General features: G+C 40.6%; 1 protein-coding gene across 1 annotated transcript in view; it reads left to right on the top strand.

The window, feature by feature from the left end:
- Positions 1-14,732, top strand: part of SORCS3 (sortilin related VPS10 domain containing receptor 3) — a 626,549-nt gene that overhangs the window by 482,301 nt on the left and 129,516 nt on the right. The window contains exon 7 of the mRNA XM_060103648.1: positions 3,015-3,133. Within this exon, the coding sequence (XP_059959631.1) occupies positions 3,015-3,133 (119 nt within the window). The remainder of the gene's footprint in view (positions 1-3,014; positions 3,134-14,732) is intronic.

Genomic DNA, 14,732 nt, shown 5'->3' with positions numbered 1-14,732 from the left:
TGGGTGATTTTGAAGCTGAGAGGGATCAGCTGAGCTTAGGTTTGAGAGATGATGCTGGCCCCTTGCCTCGGGTCCACCCACTTCCAGTCCATCCTGCACCTGAGCACCAGTTGTGAAATGGACGCAGCAGCCAACACAGATGGGAAGGCCTTTTCCAGGCAAGTGGCAGAGGTCGTGGAGAGAAGGGAGATGCTGGAAGCACTTCAGAGGCAGAATTTTCAAGGCTGGGAACCAGCTGGATTGCATGGCATGTGGAGGAAAGAAAACTGAAGAGGCTTGAGCTACTGGGCAGATGATGAAACTGCTGATGGAGAGAATGAGATCAGTGTTTGACGTGTCTGGATGAAGGGCACCAAAGCCAATTGGCTTTGCCCAGATACAGACATTTGAAAAGAAGGGCTATACCACATAATGAATTAATTTCTTACCAAAATATGTTTCTTTGTTAAATTAGCATTTTGTTTATTAATAAATGTGTGTAATAACTAGCTATAAATTTTATGAGTGAACCTCTTCCTAGACAGCAGGGCCTTTCACAATAGAAAATCTGTCTCACTCACTGCCATATTCCTGGTGCTTAAATAATACCCAATACATTATATGCACACAAGAAATACTTTCTGAATCAATCAATCAATTAATTAAAGATCAATAATTAGGGAAAATTTAAAGTACCCTTGTTTTACACTCAGTTGTTATAAATTTTTGTTTATTTAAACTTTTGCCTTTATTTATCTCTGCTGCTTACCACCCCTTCCAGTGTAGCCTCCGAAACGTACTCACACCTGTGCACATATTTAAGTGGGCAAGCGCATTAGATGTATGTAGTGATGCATGTCATTTTAGATGATAACAAAGACTTCTCTGCTTTTAATCCTAAAATGACCTCTGTTTTTCACTTTTACCCATTTATTATTTTTAAACACCATTAAATAAACAATATGCATTTTTAAAGCAAGTGTATACAGAGGTTTCTTTATAGAGATTCACTTGTGTTTTTTTTTTTTTTTTTTTTTTGTGGTATGCGGGCCTCTCACTGTTGTGGCCTCTCCCATTGCGGAGCACAGGCTCCGGATGCGCAGGCTCAGCGGCCATGGCTCACGGGCCCAGCTGCTCCGCAGCATGTGGGATCTTCCCAGACCGGGGCACGAACCCATGTCCCCTGCATCGGCAGGCGGATTCTCAACCACTGCGCCACCAGGGAAGCCCTCACTTGTGGTTTTTCCTTGGGGAACAAATAACTGAATGGATTGTCTTCCTCGGATGACCCTGTCGTCATGATCAGAATGCTTAGACTCGAGGATTTCTCATTCAGCTACAGCTGCTGCCATAATTTTGGGGGGTTGGTTGAGGAAGGTTCAGCTGCTGAGATCTTTAGAAAATTTGACAAGTAATTATACAGGTTTTACTTATAATAAGTAAGTACATTCTTATTGTAAACACAAGAAAGACGTATATAATATAAAAAGCAAAGACCCCGCTTCTACTCTCCTTAAGTCCATTCCTTTCCCCCAAAATAGTCATAGCTAATTTTTTTTTTTTTTTTTTTTTTTGCCATATGCAGGCCTCTCACTGTTGTGGCCTCTCCCGTTGCGGAGCACAGGCTCCGGACGCGCAGGCTCAGCGGCCATGGCTCACAGGCCCAGCCGCTCCACGGCATGTGGGATCTTCCCGGACCGGGGCACGAACCCATGTCCCCTGCATCGTCAGGCGGACTCTCAACCACTGCGCCACCAGGGAAGCCCGTCATAGCTAATTTATATAGATGTCCTTTAAAACTTTTTTTCCTATGCAGTTATGGCACAAATATGTATTTATAAAGACATTGTTCTTTGTTTTTTTCATAAATTGAATTGTGCCATACATGTTGCTAAATAATTTTTTAAAAGGTCACAGAACAATGCACCTTGGGGAAATCAGCACATGATGCATATGTATCTACCTAATTCTTCTATTCACAACATGGTGCTTTGTTATATGTGTACGTTTGTTTATTTAAATGTTCTTTAATTCATGGACATTTAGCCAGTTTCTGGTTTTTCACTGCTATGAATAATGCCACAATGAACATTTTTGCCCTTGCCTCTTTGTGAAAATATATGAGTATTTCTCTAGAAAACGTCCCTTGAATTAGAATTGCTGGTAAAAAGATATGTACATTTAAAATTCTGATAGATATTTCAAATTTGTTCCTTCAAAATTCTGTACCAGGAATAAAGACGCAGACGTAGAGAATGGACTTGAGGACACGGGGAGGGGGAAGGGTAAGCTGAGACGAAGTGAGAGAGTGACATTGACATATATACACTACCAAATGTGAAATAGATAGCTAGTGGGAAGCAGCTGCATAGCACAGGGAGATCAGCTCAGTGCTTTGTGACCACCTAGAGGGGTAGGATAGGGAGGGTGGGAGGGAGACGCAAGAAGGAGGGGACATAGGGATATATGTATACATAAAGCTGATTCACTTTGTTATATAGCAGAAACTAACACAACATTGTAAAGCAATTGTACTCCAACAAAGATGTTAAAAAAAATAAAAAATAAAATTTAAAAAATCTGTGCCAGGCTTCCCTGGTGGCGCAGTGGTTTGGAGTCCGCCTGCCGATGCAGGGGACGCGGGTTCATGCCCCGGTCCGGGAGGATCCCACGTGCCGTGGAGCGGCTGGGCCCGTGGGCCATGGCCACTGGGCCTGCACGTCCGGAGCCTGTGCTCCACAACGGGAGAGGTCACAGCAGTGAGAGGCCCGCGTACCGCAGGAAAAAAAAAAAAATCTGTACCAATTTACTCTTTGGCTGGTCGGATATAAGATTAACTCTTTCCTCACTCCCTTTCCTGAACTAGATATTCCTTTTCTTAAAAAAATTATTACAAATTCTTTGGACAAGAAAATGCAGTCTCATGGTTGTTTTACATTGCATCACTGATCCCCAGGAAGTAGGGCTTTGTGTGCTGAGAGGTTTGGTGACCATTGCCCCTTGTGTCTAAGTGTCTCTCTGCCATCCCATTTCAGATGCTCACTACCTCACCTGCAGGATCCAGGAATGTGCTGAGACCACTCGGAGTGGGCCTTTCACCCGCTCCATTGACATCAGTTCCCTGGTCGTCCAGGATGAATATATCTTCATTCAGGTGAGTCCAGATGTGCAGTCAGTGGTAGAGGGAGGATGCGTGGGGGACGTCAACTGCGACTGGGAAGATGAGGACAGCTCTCCAGAGGCTGTGAAGATGCGGAGCTGGGGTGCTGTCCCTTTTGTGCTTTCAGTACACAGTCCGCTGGGGAGATCCCAGACTTCCGGTGAAAGATGAAGGTGTTATGGGTCCTTACTGTTTACCGGGAACTTCAGTGGCCCACTGAGTCCTTCAGTTGCATTGTTCTTTTATTATACCAAAGGGGTCTTAAAATGACCAGGACTTAGGCTGGAGTTTGAGATTACTTAGAATTAGATCTCATTAGAGATGAGTAATTAGAGATAAGTAATTTATCAAAGCCACATTCTATTTCTGTCCAAAGTGATTACCTAATGTGGGAATGAGAATCTCCAAGAAATTAAGCATCTCTGGGATCTTCTTGCTGTGAAAATTGAGGTCTCACTAAATCTTCCCCTCCCTTCCCAGTGCTGACCACCCCCTCGAATGTCCAAGCCCCAAATCCTTCACTCCAAGAACTCTGTGACTCCTAGAGAAAACTAGATGGGACTAATATTTTTATGCAGGCAATGGAAGCCTCGTTTTAGATTTTGAGTTTCACTGAAAGGAGGTGCAAAATAGATCAAAAATGAGGGAAAACGAAGATGCTCCATCCAGTGATGGACTTTGTGTGTGTGTGTGTGTGCGTGTGGGTGTGTGTGTATGTTACTGAGCTAAATCATACTTGCATTTGAAGGCAACCTTGATCCCCCTGTCCTCTGCCTTTCCACCCTTCTATGGTCTATTGTTTTCCAGACTGCTTCCTATAGGAACCTTGAACTTTAGATCTCCCTGAGTTTGCTCAGAGCTGAAAGCACCTAAAGGGCTTTCTCGGCCTCACTCCTGGTCTTTTAGTCAAGATCAGCCCCATCTCCTCTATAAGACCTTCTCTGAACTTCCAATCTGGGTACCACTCTTCCTCTGAATCTTTGGAGCTCTTACTACCTGCTGTTCCTCTAGCACATAGGCTATTAGGAATTGTTACTTAAGTCTTAGTGGATGTGTCTCCTTCTTTCCAAACTGTGTTTTACACTGTCTGAGAAGAGGGACAATATTTTATACACACATTTTACCCTGAACCTTGTCCTTTGCAAATCAAGGGCGCTCAATGTCTACTTGTTTTATTGATTGACTATGCATGTAGAGGTTACTATTTTTTACAAATCAGCTGCATGAATTTTTTTTATTATTATTGGAGTATAATTGCCTTACAATGTTATGTTAGTTTCTGCTGTAGAACAAAGTGAATCAGCCATATGTATACATATATGAAGCCTCATGGATTTTTGAGCTCTACTATGATATAGGAAAAGTAGCCAGCCATTCAAAAATGAGCTTGAAAGAGGGAGTGAAAGAGAGATTTTTGTGCTTATATAATCACTGTTTCTCAGCCAGAATTTCAGGAATTTTTTTCTAAATCTTGGCAGGTCATTGGTACTACCATTTTCTTATTCATAAGTATTTATTGAACACATACAATGCAAAATATACAGTACTAGGCACTACACTTGGTGTTCCCCAGCTTTCTGCCTTTGACCTTCTAATCTTTGCCCCGCCCCCTCACCCTCTGGGAGATCTTATGGTTTTGAGCATCTTCTCCATGTTCTGATGACTCTCAAGTCAATGTGCTTTGACCTCTATCATGTACAGTAGACCTACATATCTAACAGCCATCTCAATATCTTCACTTAGATATTCCACAGGTTAAATGTAATTGACATGTCCCCCTTGAACTTGACACATTGGTGGCACTGCCCTCTACCAGGTCATTCAAGGTAGAAACCTGGAAGACAGTCTATGTCATCAAATTAAATGAATCCACAGCCTCTGCTAATATCACCTTATTTCTCAAGTGTTTCCTATCATTCCATTCCCATTGTTATGGCCCCAGTTTAAGGCTTTATTGTTGCTTTCTCTCTATTTAATTTTTTTAAGGTAGAAGCACAGGGATGACTTATGAATTTACCAGTCTGATTGCCCTTTTCTTAATGCTAATACTGCATAAAATGATGAGCATGGCAGAATTGTTTCTGGGCAACATGACTTAGAATTTTAAATGTTCGATTTTCTTGTTTCCTTTTTCTTTGTATTGCATAAAGTTTTCTGTAACTGCAGGCAGAAATCCAGAATTTTTTTCTAACTGTTATGAAATACTCCTTTTTAAAAGAATTATTATGCTGGAAACCAATAGAATTTTTTCTCTTTAATCAGCATTAAGTTTTATTTTGTTTGAAAGAGATATGCATTCCCATTATTCAGTAAAGTTTTATTGATCCCCTACTACATTGCAGCCCCCTGTTTTAGGTGCTGGGGTTAAGATATTGAACACAACAAAGTTCTTGCTTTTGTGGCATTTACATGCTAGTGGGAGACAGGAAAATATGTAGGTGATATGTATACATCCATACATCCATAGATATGAAAGGTTGTGAAGGGTAGTGGTCAGTGACCTGTAGTTTGGAGCCTGATGGCCAGCATTTATTCCAACCTTGGTTTGCCACACTTAGCTGCATGACCTTGACCTGTGCCTCATTTGACTCATCTATAAAAAGAGGATAATTATAGTACCTACTTCATGGGTTGCTAGGAGGATTACATTTGTAATCCTGTAAAGCACCAAAACAATATTCTATAAATGTTGCTTTGTATCTTTTTATCTATCTTCTACTATCATCTGTTTATCTACAAAGTATAGCAGGTGATGGCAGTGCTATGGATAAAAATAAATGAGGGGCCTTGAATGTTGGGTGTCTGTGGATATTGCTATTTAGGATGACCTGGGAAGGCCTTGTTGGGTGATGACCAGGGAGAGAGTGACAGAAGTTCGTAGTCAGAGTGGGATGTGGAGCTAGGTCTGTGGTGCCTTGCACTTCCTTGTGTATGTTTTGTGGTCATTAATACTATGTTGATTCTTTCCCATGGAATATGTCTCATTCAATTGGTTCAATTTCTTCTTCCTTTTTAATTTCTCAAAAGTTTCTGTGATTTATATTTTGAAATATGTATTTTATTTATTATATACATTCATTTTATTGTTTTGGCTCTCTTCCTTCAAGGCACTTAGGATGTGTACAACGGGCAAGAAAGACAAAGGGGAGACATCTTTTTTTTCTTCTAGTATGTTTAACTCCCTGAGCAAAATGAAATTTAGAAAAACAGTTTTACTCATACTGTCCTTGAATGAGTATGTAGCCATGCCCAGGCTCCTCTTTGCCTTTTTTGCTGCTATTGTTTTTAACTTTTTTCATGAGCTTTGCCAGCTTATATTTTATCTCTTTTTGTTGTCTCAACATATCTCCCCTGAGCTCTTGTATGTCTGCTTGACCTCTTCTTTTATAGAGGTGATTGCATTATGTGGGTTATTTTTATTTCTGGCAGTGTGGTCACAATTTTTATTTGGTTCATGGAAACATTTTTTGTTCTATGTCTGCTCTTTGTTTTTCCTGTTCCTTTCTCTCTTTTATTTTGTTGTATTATTTTGTAACTCTTGTGCTGTTTTCTTCTCTTTTTATATTTTTCATCATTACTTATTTTTTAATGACATGAGCTCTTCTGGCTGAACTATTTGAGGAGGTTCATCTTGGGGATCAGGGCTCTGATCAAGGCTCTCTTTCAGCTTAACAAGAGTCCCCCTTTGTTCTCAGTGAGGTTCCATATAACTAAAGATTATTAGTCTGTTAGTGGATTCTTTTTATAAGGTAAAACTGCCTGAGCAGTTCTGTAGCCAGCCATGCCTCTCCAGCTTCTCCTGCTCCCACTGCCAATTCCTGAGCCACATTCCCTTGGTTCCAAATAACAGGTTGTTAGTTTTGCTCCTTAGGAAATATCATCTTTAGAGAACTCTGTATCTCTAGCTTGATCTAAGATTTGTAGCTGTAGGCATTTTGCTCTGGTGCCTGTCTGTACCCTGTTTGTCCTTTACTGCCTTTGGCTTCCTTTCCACATATAGTGTTTCAGGGTTATGTCTTCCTTAAGTATAGAATTTGCGTTTTTCTTTCATGTTTTTCTTGTTGCTCCAGGATGATTTATGAAAGGAAAAGGGGGGAAGCACCATTATTACTTGGCTATTTAAAACCATTTATAAACCCTTATCGTGTATTTTCTGAAATGTTGCAATAACTTGCTAACTGATTTTCTTGCTCCCAGATCAGCATACCTCCAATCTGTTCACAACACTACTTCCAAAGTAATTTATTTAACATAGAAATCAATGTCCTTGCCTTCAGTGGCTTCTCATCACCTATAGGTTAAAATCCAATTTCCTTAACATTGCCTACAAGCTCTTCTACTATCTGGATCCTACCTACTGCATCAGCCTCATGTGAATTCCTTTCCCACCACTGTTCCCCTTATACCTTCCTTTTTATATTTTACCCTTCAATAAAAATAAACTATTGTAGTCTCGACACATACACCATGTCGTTTTTGCACCATGTCATTTCTTGCCTAATATGCCTTTCTTGTATTCTTTTTTCCGGCTTGGAATGTCCCTTTATTAAATAAACTCATCCTTTAAGATTCAACTTAGACAATGCCGCCTATAGGAAGTCTTCCCTGACATCCTCAGTCAATCGGGATTAGACCAAGCTCCTTTGCTGATTACTTATCCATGTGTATTATGCTTCCCGAGCCAGGTCTGTAAACTTTAAGAGGACAGGACTATGTCTTATTCATCATAGTTTTTCCTGCACTTAGCGTAATGACTGGTACTCAATAAAAGTTTGTTGAACTGAACTGAACTGAGAAGATAAGACGCGTCCTTATTCTCAAGGAGTGTAGTTAGTTATCTTTTTAAAGCAAGGGAGTCTTGTTTCTCCAACTAACAATATAAGACAACTTAGGGTAATTGGCAATTGCTCACTGCATAAGAAATGACCGTATGTAGAATGTCTCTGCATTTTTATAGAACTGCTGTCCAGGAATTATCCATTATATTATTCAATGTCCTTTTTATATTCATTCATTTAAATGTATTCAAATACATTCAGCCTAGTGGGGAGCACAGACAACAAAGCAATTACAATGGAGTGTGATGAGAGCTGTATTTGCGGAAAACTTGCACCGCTCTTGGAGTGAGGAGGAAGAGCCCTTCACCCTGCCCTGGAAGGAGGGTCAGTACAAGCTTCCCGGCAGCAGGACTGTGAGTACCAGTTAGACAAGTGAAGGACAAAGGGCACTGCAGGCAGAGGGGAAGACATAGGTAAAGTGAGGTAAGTGAGAGACCATGGTATTGCATTGGCCAAAAAGTTCGTTCAGGTTTTCTATCTGTTATGGAAAAGCCCGAACAAACTTTTTGGCCAACCCAATATATCACGACCTCTATCTAAGGACAGCTGTAATTATGGGAGGGAGTGAAGTGGCTGGAAAGTAAATTAGAAAATTGTCCTGAAGAGGTAAACCTTTTCTATTTCCTTTAACTGAATACTGTTAATTTTGTGTTTCCCTCTTTGCAGTTACTAAAAAGCTCACAACTGATTTTTGTGTCAATTTTAGCAGTTTCCTTGCATTAAGCTTTATGCTATTCTTCTTCCTTTCTCCTATGCCACTGGTCGTTTCTGATGACTTGGCACCTTTCTTGTATTTTTTTATATTTTTGCTTGATAATTGCCTTTTTTTAAAAAAAATTATTGGATACCATCTCAAATACATTCCTGCAATCAGTGTGGGTCTTTATTTTACTTTATTTTTTTGGAGGGTATGAGTTTTGAAAATTGAAGTGGGGATTAGGAAGGGCTTTATGGAAAAGGTAAGATTTGCACTGCAGTGATGAATATCTACTTCTGAAGCAAGGAAAGAACAAATATTTTTCATTCTGTTCATTGAAATAAAGCTGCTTCAGAAGACTTTTGTAAGAGCAGAAAACCCTCAGACCAACAGTAGCTTCTCCTCCATTGTTTAAGCTCACAGATTTGTATCTGAGCAATATATTAGGGCATCAGGGTAGGTTGTTTTCTTCCTACCCTGGCTAGAAGTCTGCCAAAGAACGGTTTTGGGAAAAGCTATAGTGTACCTGGGCTTGGGTCCAGCCCAGCCTTTGTGGCTGACATCCCTGTGGAGAGTTGGACACTGAGGATTATGCTGCCACTAAAAGTCTTGCCATTTTTCCATAGTTTGACTTTTAAAGGGGAGACTTGCAAAAGCAGATTATTCACTTCTATGCCTACAATTTGAGTAGCTAAATAACAGCAGGACGGGCATAAGGGGCTTTGGTGGGTTTGGTTTTTCATAATTTTTTTTTTTTTGCATTACGCGGGCCTCTCACTGTTGTGGCCTCTCCCGTTGCGGAGCACAGGCTCCGGACACGCAGGCTCAGTGGCCATGGCTCATGGGCCCAGCCGCTCTGCGGCATGTGGGATCTTCCCGGACGAACCTGTGTCCCCTGCATCGGCAGGTGGACTCTCAACCACTGCGCAACCAGGGAAGACCCGGTTTTTCATAATTTTAAGGGATTTACCGCTTAAATTTTCTAACTTTTAAAAGTATTGATATCTTATATTTTGTTTTAGTGCTACCGGAGATAGAACTCTAAGGGAGAAAAAGACAAAACCTCGCAGAAAAGGAGACCATTCGATAGACTGGTCCTACCCTTTTGTGCCCAATGTTTTTTTTTTTTTTGTGGCTCTTACATTGGCTCTTAGGGAACTTGTCTCAGATGCTAACAAAAATGGAAGAGGGTGGGGCTCCAGGACCCTTAGCCCTCCCTAAAAGTGTAATTCTGCTTTTGTTTGCTCTGTATATCAGCGTTCTTAATGCTTTTATTTGACAAAAGGAATCTGCTGCTAAGAAAGGTTTGAAAACCACTGACATTTTTATAGCACTGCTGACTGCATAGGTCAAAGTCAGGCTTTTGTGTGTGTGGACAACTGAACCACTAGGAATTCGGGTGACATCTAGGCTTATATCCTCTCTCTGCATATTTATAAATGAGGTGCCTGTATTTAAGGCATAATTATTTACCCACAGTGAGTCATTATGTACAAACGTATATGCATTTGAGAGTGCAGTTTAAATAACCAAAAACCTAGCTAAGCTCTTCATAATGCACTTCCCATGATATTAATTTTGCATAAAATATTCACCCTCTCCCATTTGTTCCTCCAAAGGAAAGCTTCCCAGGCCCAGTCATAATTTCCTTTTTCTGGGCATGATGTTATTATTTTTTATCCTGTATCTTGTGTGGTAGGAGGGTCCATAGACTTATTCATGCAGCTCCTATAATTTAGACAGATCCCAAAGGTTCTGCTTTACCTTTTACTTTTTCATTGACAAAGAGGTAAAGGTAGCCATCTTGATGGTTTTGCTTAGCGAACCTAGTGTTTGATCTCCTGCTACTGGGGATGCTGAGCTGGAGATGTACAGAAAACTGTGAAATGTGTTAATCTGTCAGCGCCTTTTCTGTGCAGGAGGCCCAGGGCCTGGGGTTTTGTAGTAAAATCAAAAGGAGCTAATTCTTCCCAGAAGAGCCCTTGTTTTAATGGGAGAGTGTCTGCCTGAAATGCCTCCGTTCCACATGGATAAAAGAGAAATCGGCTTTCCTCTGTAGGGGCCGAGGGAGAGAGAGATAAGTTGGTTTCTGTGTTCTGAGCCAAGATGGTTGGAAATCTTGTCTTTTCTCCTTATGGAGTAGCTTTTCTAGTGATTATCCTGGAGAATAGGTAGTTCAGCAGTGGTTAGCAGTACAATCCCTTCAGTGATATGATTCATACCCTGGCTATTAGGGAGTGTGTTGAAGAAGTAGGAGCAGAGCCCTAATAAGTTATCACAAGAGATTTGTATGTCTTTACTGAGCTACATGAAGCCCGGTCCTTTCCTCTCTTCTGGCACAGGAGGTGGCCTTTAATGTGATATGGGTTCAGTTTCACTGTGCATGCAATTGAATTTTAAAAAAAAAAGCAAGTATGATACTGACCTATCTTCAGATATCTAAAGTATAAGAGAAAAAACAGATCCATAATTAAGATCCAGATAAAGTACTCTGGAGGGGTGGACAAAGCAGAAAATTTGAAGGAGGGAAGGCCATCCCAACCCTGCCAGATCCTTCTCCATATCCACAAGGAGACCAGTAACCGTGCAGAACCATCTGCTATGTAATGCCACTTTTGACCCCTGGTGAAGTTGTGTAGAGAAGCCCCCTCTATAGCAAGGAAATCTGAGGGTGGAGCAATGCCATACATAAGAGTGGTTCTCAGATGATTCCAGTAGTACAATGAATCCAGTGGGTAGTTTAGATACAAGTTGCTGTTCGTTATTAAGAGTTGTGTGTATAAACATAGAAAAATAGCACCATTGTACTATTTTTGTGTGTTGGGAGATGTTCTAGAAGTATTAGCAATTAGCAAATACAAGTAACCAATTAACAGATATTTGTTGAGCCACTAGAAATACTCCAGGTGCAATGGAGCATGTTAGAGATGGAAGACGTTGTCCCTGCTCTGAAGCAGTTTATGATTCGAGTAGCTAGTGGTCTGATGTGGGGAAGAGAACCCTGAACTCAGAGACCTGGGTTGTAATTAGGAATCTGCCACCTGCCAGCCAGGGAACACTGGGCAATTCACTTGGATTTTTAATTTCCTGATCTTTGTAGAATGGAATCACGCTACTTGCTCTGCCTAAATTGGAAGGTTGTTGTGAGGATCAAGGGAGATACTACTAATGGCTTTGGAACGCTTTGAAACTACTAATGGCTTTGGAATGCTTTGAAACTATGAATGGCTTTGGAATGCTTTGAAAACTAGGAGCCCTATAAAATGCAAGAATCAAGAGACTAATCCACGTGCAAAAATCAACCTCACCGTATTTTGTGTATGCACCTTCTCTTTGAAGGGTTTTTATAAGCCTATCACATAAAAGATTACTAAATCTTTCCCCCAAACTCATTCTTTAATTATTCATGGCTTCAAGTCATTTATCGACATATGTGCATAATAAAATCGTCCCACATGTCTTCCATAGTGTTGGTTATCAAAGAAACCAACTTTTAATGATACATATATCTGTGTATAGATAACTGTAGATATCTTTCAAGACCCTTGAGTGCCTTCTTGTAGCATCTTGGTCCCCAGATCCCTGGGTTTTGATACTTTAAGAGCCCGTTTTACGCACCTACATGAGAGGTAGAAGAGCCTCGATGATGTGGCTACTGTACCCCTAATAAATTGTTATCTTTCTGAAAGAAAAAAAAGCCCTGAGGCAGAAATTGAGTGTAATTATTCAAAGAAAAACTATTTGGCAATATTTTAAATGATGTTAATTTGGCCTTAATGGGAGAGATTTTGAATGTTAAATAAATAGCAATTTTATCATTAGGGACACATTTACAACACAGGAGTTTAAAGAAAAATGAAAGAGTTTCAGAGATGATCTTCAAAAGAAATCCAATAAAAACATCTTCAGGTGAATATCCTTGAAGCTCTTTCAAAATCTTAAGTGTTTTTAACAGGCAGCACTAATGGACGGTCTTTATTTTTTTTTTTTAATGTTTATTGGAGTATAGTTGATTTATAAGTTGTGTTAGTTTCAGGTGTACAGCAAAGTGAATCAGTTATACATATACATATATCCACTCCTTTTTAGATTCTTTTCCCAAATAGGCCATTACAGAGTACTGAGAAGAGTTCCCTTTGCTGTACAGCAGGTTCTTATTAGTTATGTATTTTATATATAGTAGTGTGTATATGTCAATCCCAATCTCCCAAGTTATCCCTCTCCCTCCTTATCCCCTGGTAACCATAGATTTGTTTTCTACATTCACAGCTCTACTTCTGTTTTGTAAATAAGTTCATTCGTACCCTTGTTTTTAGATTCCACATATAAGCAATATCATATATTTGTCTTTCTGTGTCTGACTTTACTCAGTATGACGATCTCGAGGTCTATCCATGTTACTGCAAATGGCATTATTTTGTTCTTTGTTATGGCTGAGTAATATTCCATTGTATATATGTACCACTTCTTCTTTATCCATTCCTCTGTCGTTGGACATTTAGGTTGCTTCCATGTCCTGACTATTGTAAATAAACACTAATTATTAGAGAAGTGCAAATCAAAACTACAATGAGGTATCACCTCACACTGGTCAGAATGGCCATCATCAAAAATGTACAAACAATAAATGCTGGAGAGGGTGTGGCTAAAAGGGAACCCTCCTACAGTGTTGGTAGGACTATAAATTGGTATAGCCACTATGGAGAACAGTATGGAGGTTCCTTAAAAAACTAAAAATAGAGCTACCATATGATCTGGCAATCCCACTGCTGGGCATATATCTGGAGAAAACCACAATTCGAAAAGATACATGCACCCCAATATTCATGGGAGGTATTTAAATTGCATGTAGCTGGGCTGTGTCTCTACACCTATAATGATTTTAGTGGCTTGATGTAAAAGTTGTTAGTATTTGAAATACTTCCATGAATAAACACAAAATAGTGATCTGATCATGAAGTAATAATATTTAGTTGACTTTTGTGTTGAACATCTGTGTCCCATTTCCCATGCTTCTGGTTCACATTTGCTTAGCAACTAGCTATGCACAGCGGTGGCCTGATATCACCTCACCTCACTGCTCTGCGGACCTCTTGCTTTTTGTTCTAGGGCTGATTTCTCCCCAAGTGGGAGGCTCACGATAGACCCCTCAGTCATTCCGGTGCAGATGCATACCTTGAATTTGAAGGGTGTTGAGATCCTCTGGGACAATTTGAGCAATAGGAGTCATGGGCCAGTGGATAAGGACTCCTCTCTTCCTGAGTCAGGAGGGCAATGCTGAGCCTCATCCTCTGAGTCTTCATAGGGTCCCCAGTAGAACTGAGCCCCAGTTGCTTATAATAATGCCCAGTTCAGGGGCTTCTCTGGTGGCGCAGTTGTTGAGAGTCCGCCTGCAGATGCAGGGGACACGGGTTCATGACCCGGTCCAGGAAGATCCCACTTGCCGCAGAGTGGCTGGGCCCGTGAGCCATGGCTGCTGAGCCTGTGCGTCCAGAGCCTGTGCTCTGCAATGGGAGATACCACAACAGTGAGAGGCCTGCGTACCACAAAAAATAATAATAATAATAATAATAATGCCCAGTTCAGTAATGCACCTTGGGATGGCTTTCCCTTCCTCCTTGTTTCCTGCTTCCTAGTTCCACCATTCCTGTTCTCTAGAAACATTTCTCAAAAATAAACAAACAAAACCCAAACAACCCCTCCGAAAAAATTAACTACCTGCACAAAAGCCCTTGTCCCAGGCCTTAATTCTGGGGGGAACCCAACTCAAGACAAATTGGAAAGACTCTCTCTTTGAGTCCCTGCTATGCATCCAGGATTGTAGATAGGGTGAACTATACACGACATATAGGAAGAATCACTCGCATCCCTGTATAAAATTCCTCAATCCAAACACCCATTCCCATGCCTTCTAACTTTTCAGGGACCAGGCTTTATTGCTTATCCTCCTATCCCCTCTGCCTTTAGCTTATTCATCCCTCTTTCCGACTTTCCATCAGTGTTTAAATATTTTAAAAGATCTACCATCCTTAAATTAAAACAAACCCACAAAACTTTC

This window comes from Mesoplodon densirostris, chromosome 1, assembly GCF_025265405.1.
Source record: "Mesoplodon densirostris isolate mMesDen1 chromosome 1, mMesDen1 primary haplotype, whole genome shotgun sequence".
Taxonomy (NCBI): Eukaryota; Metazoa; Chordata; class Mammalia; order Artiodactyla; family Ziphiidae; genus Mesoplodon; species Mesoplodon densirostris.
This window is presented reverse-complemented; position numbering and strand designations above follow the sequence as displayed.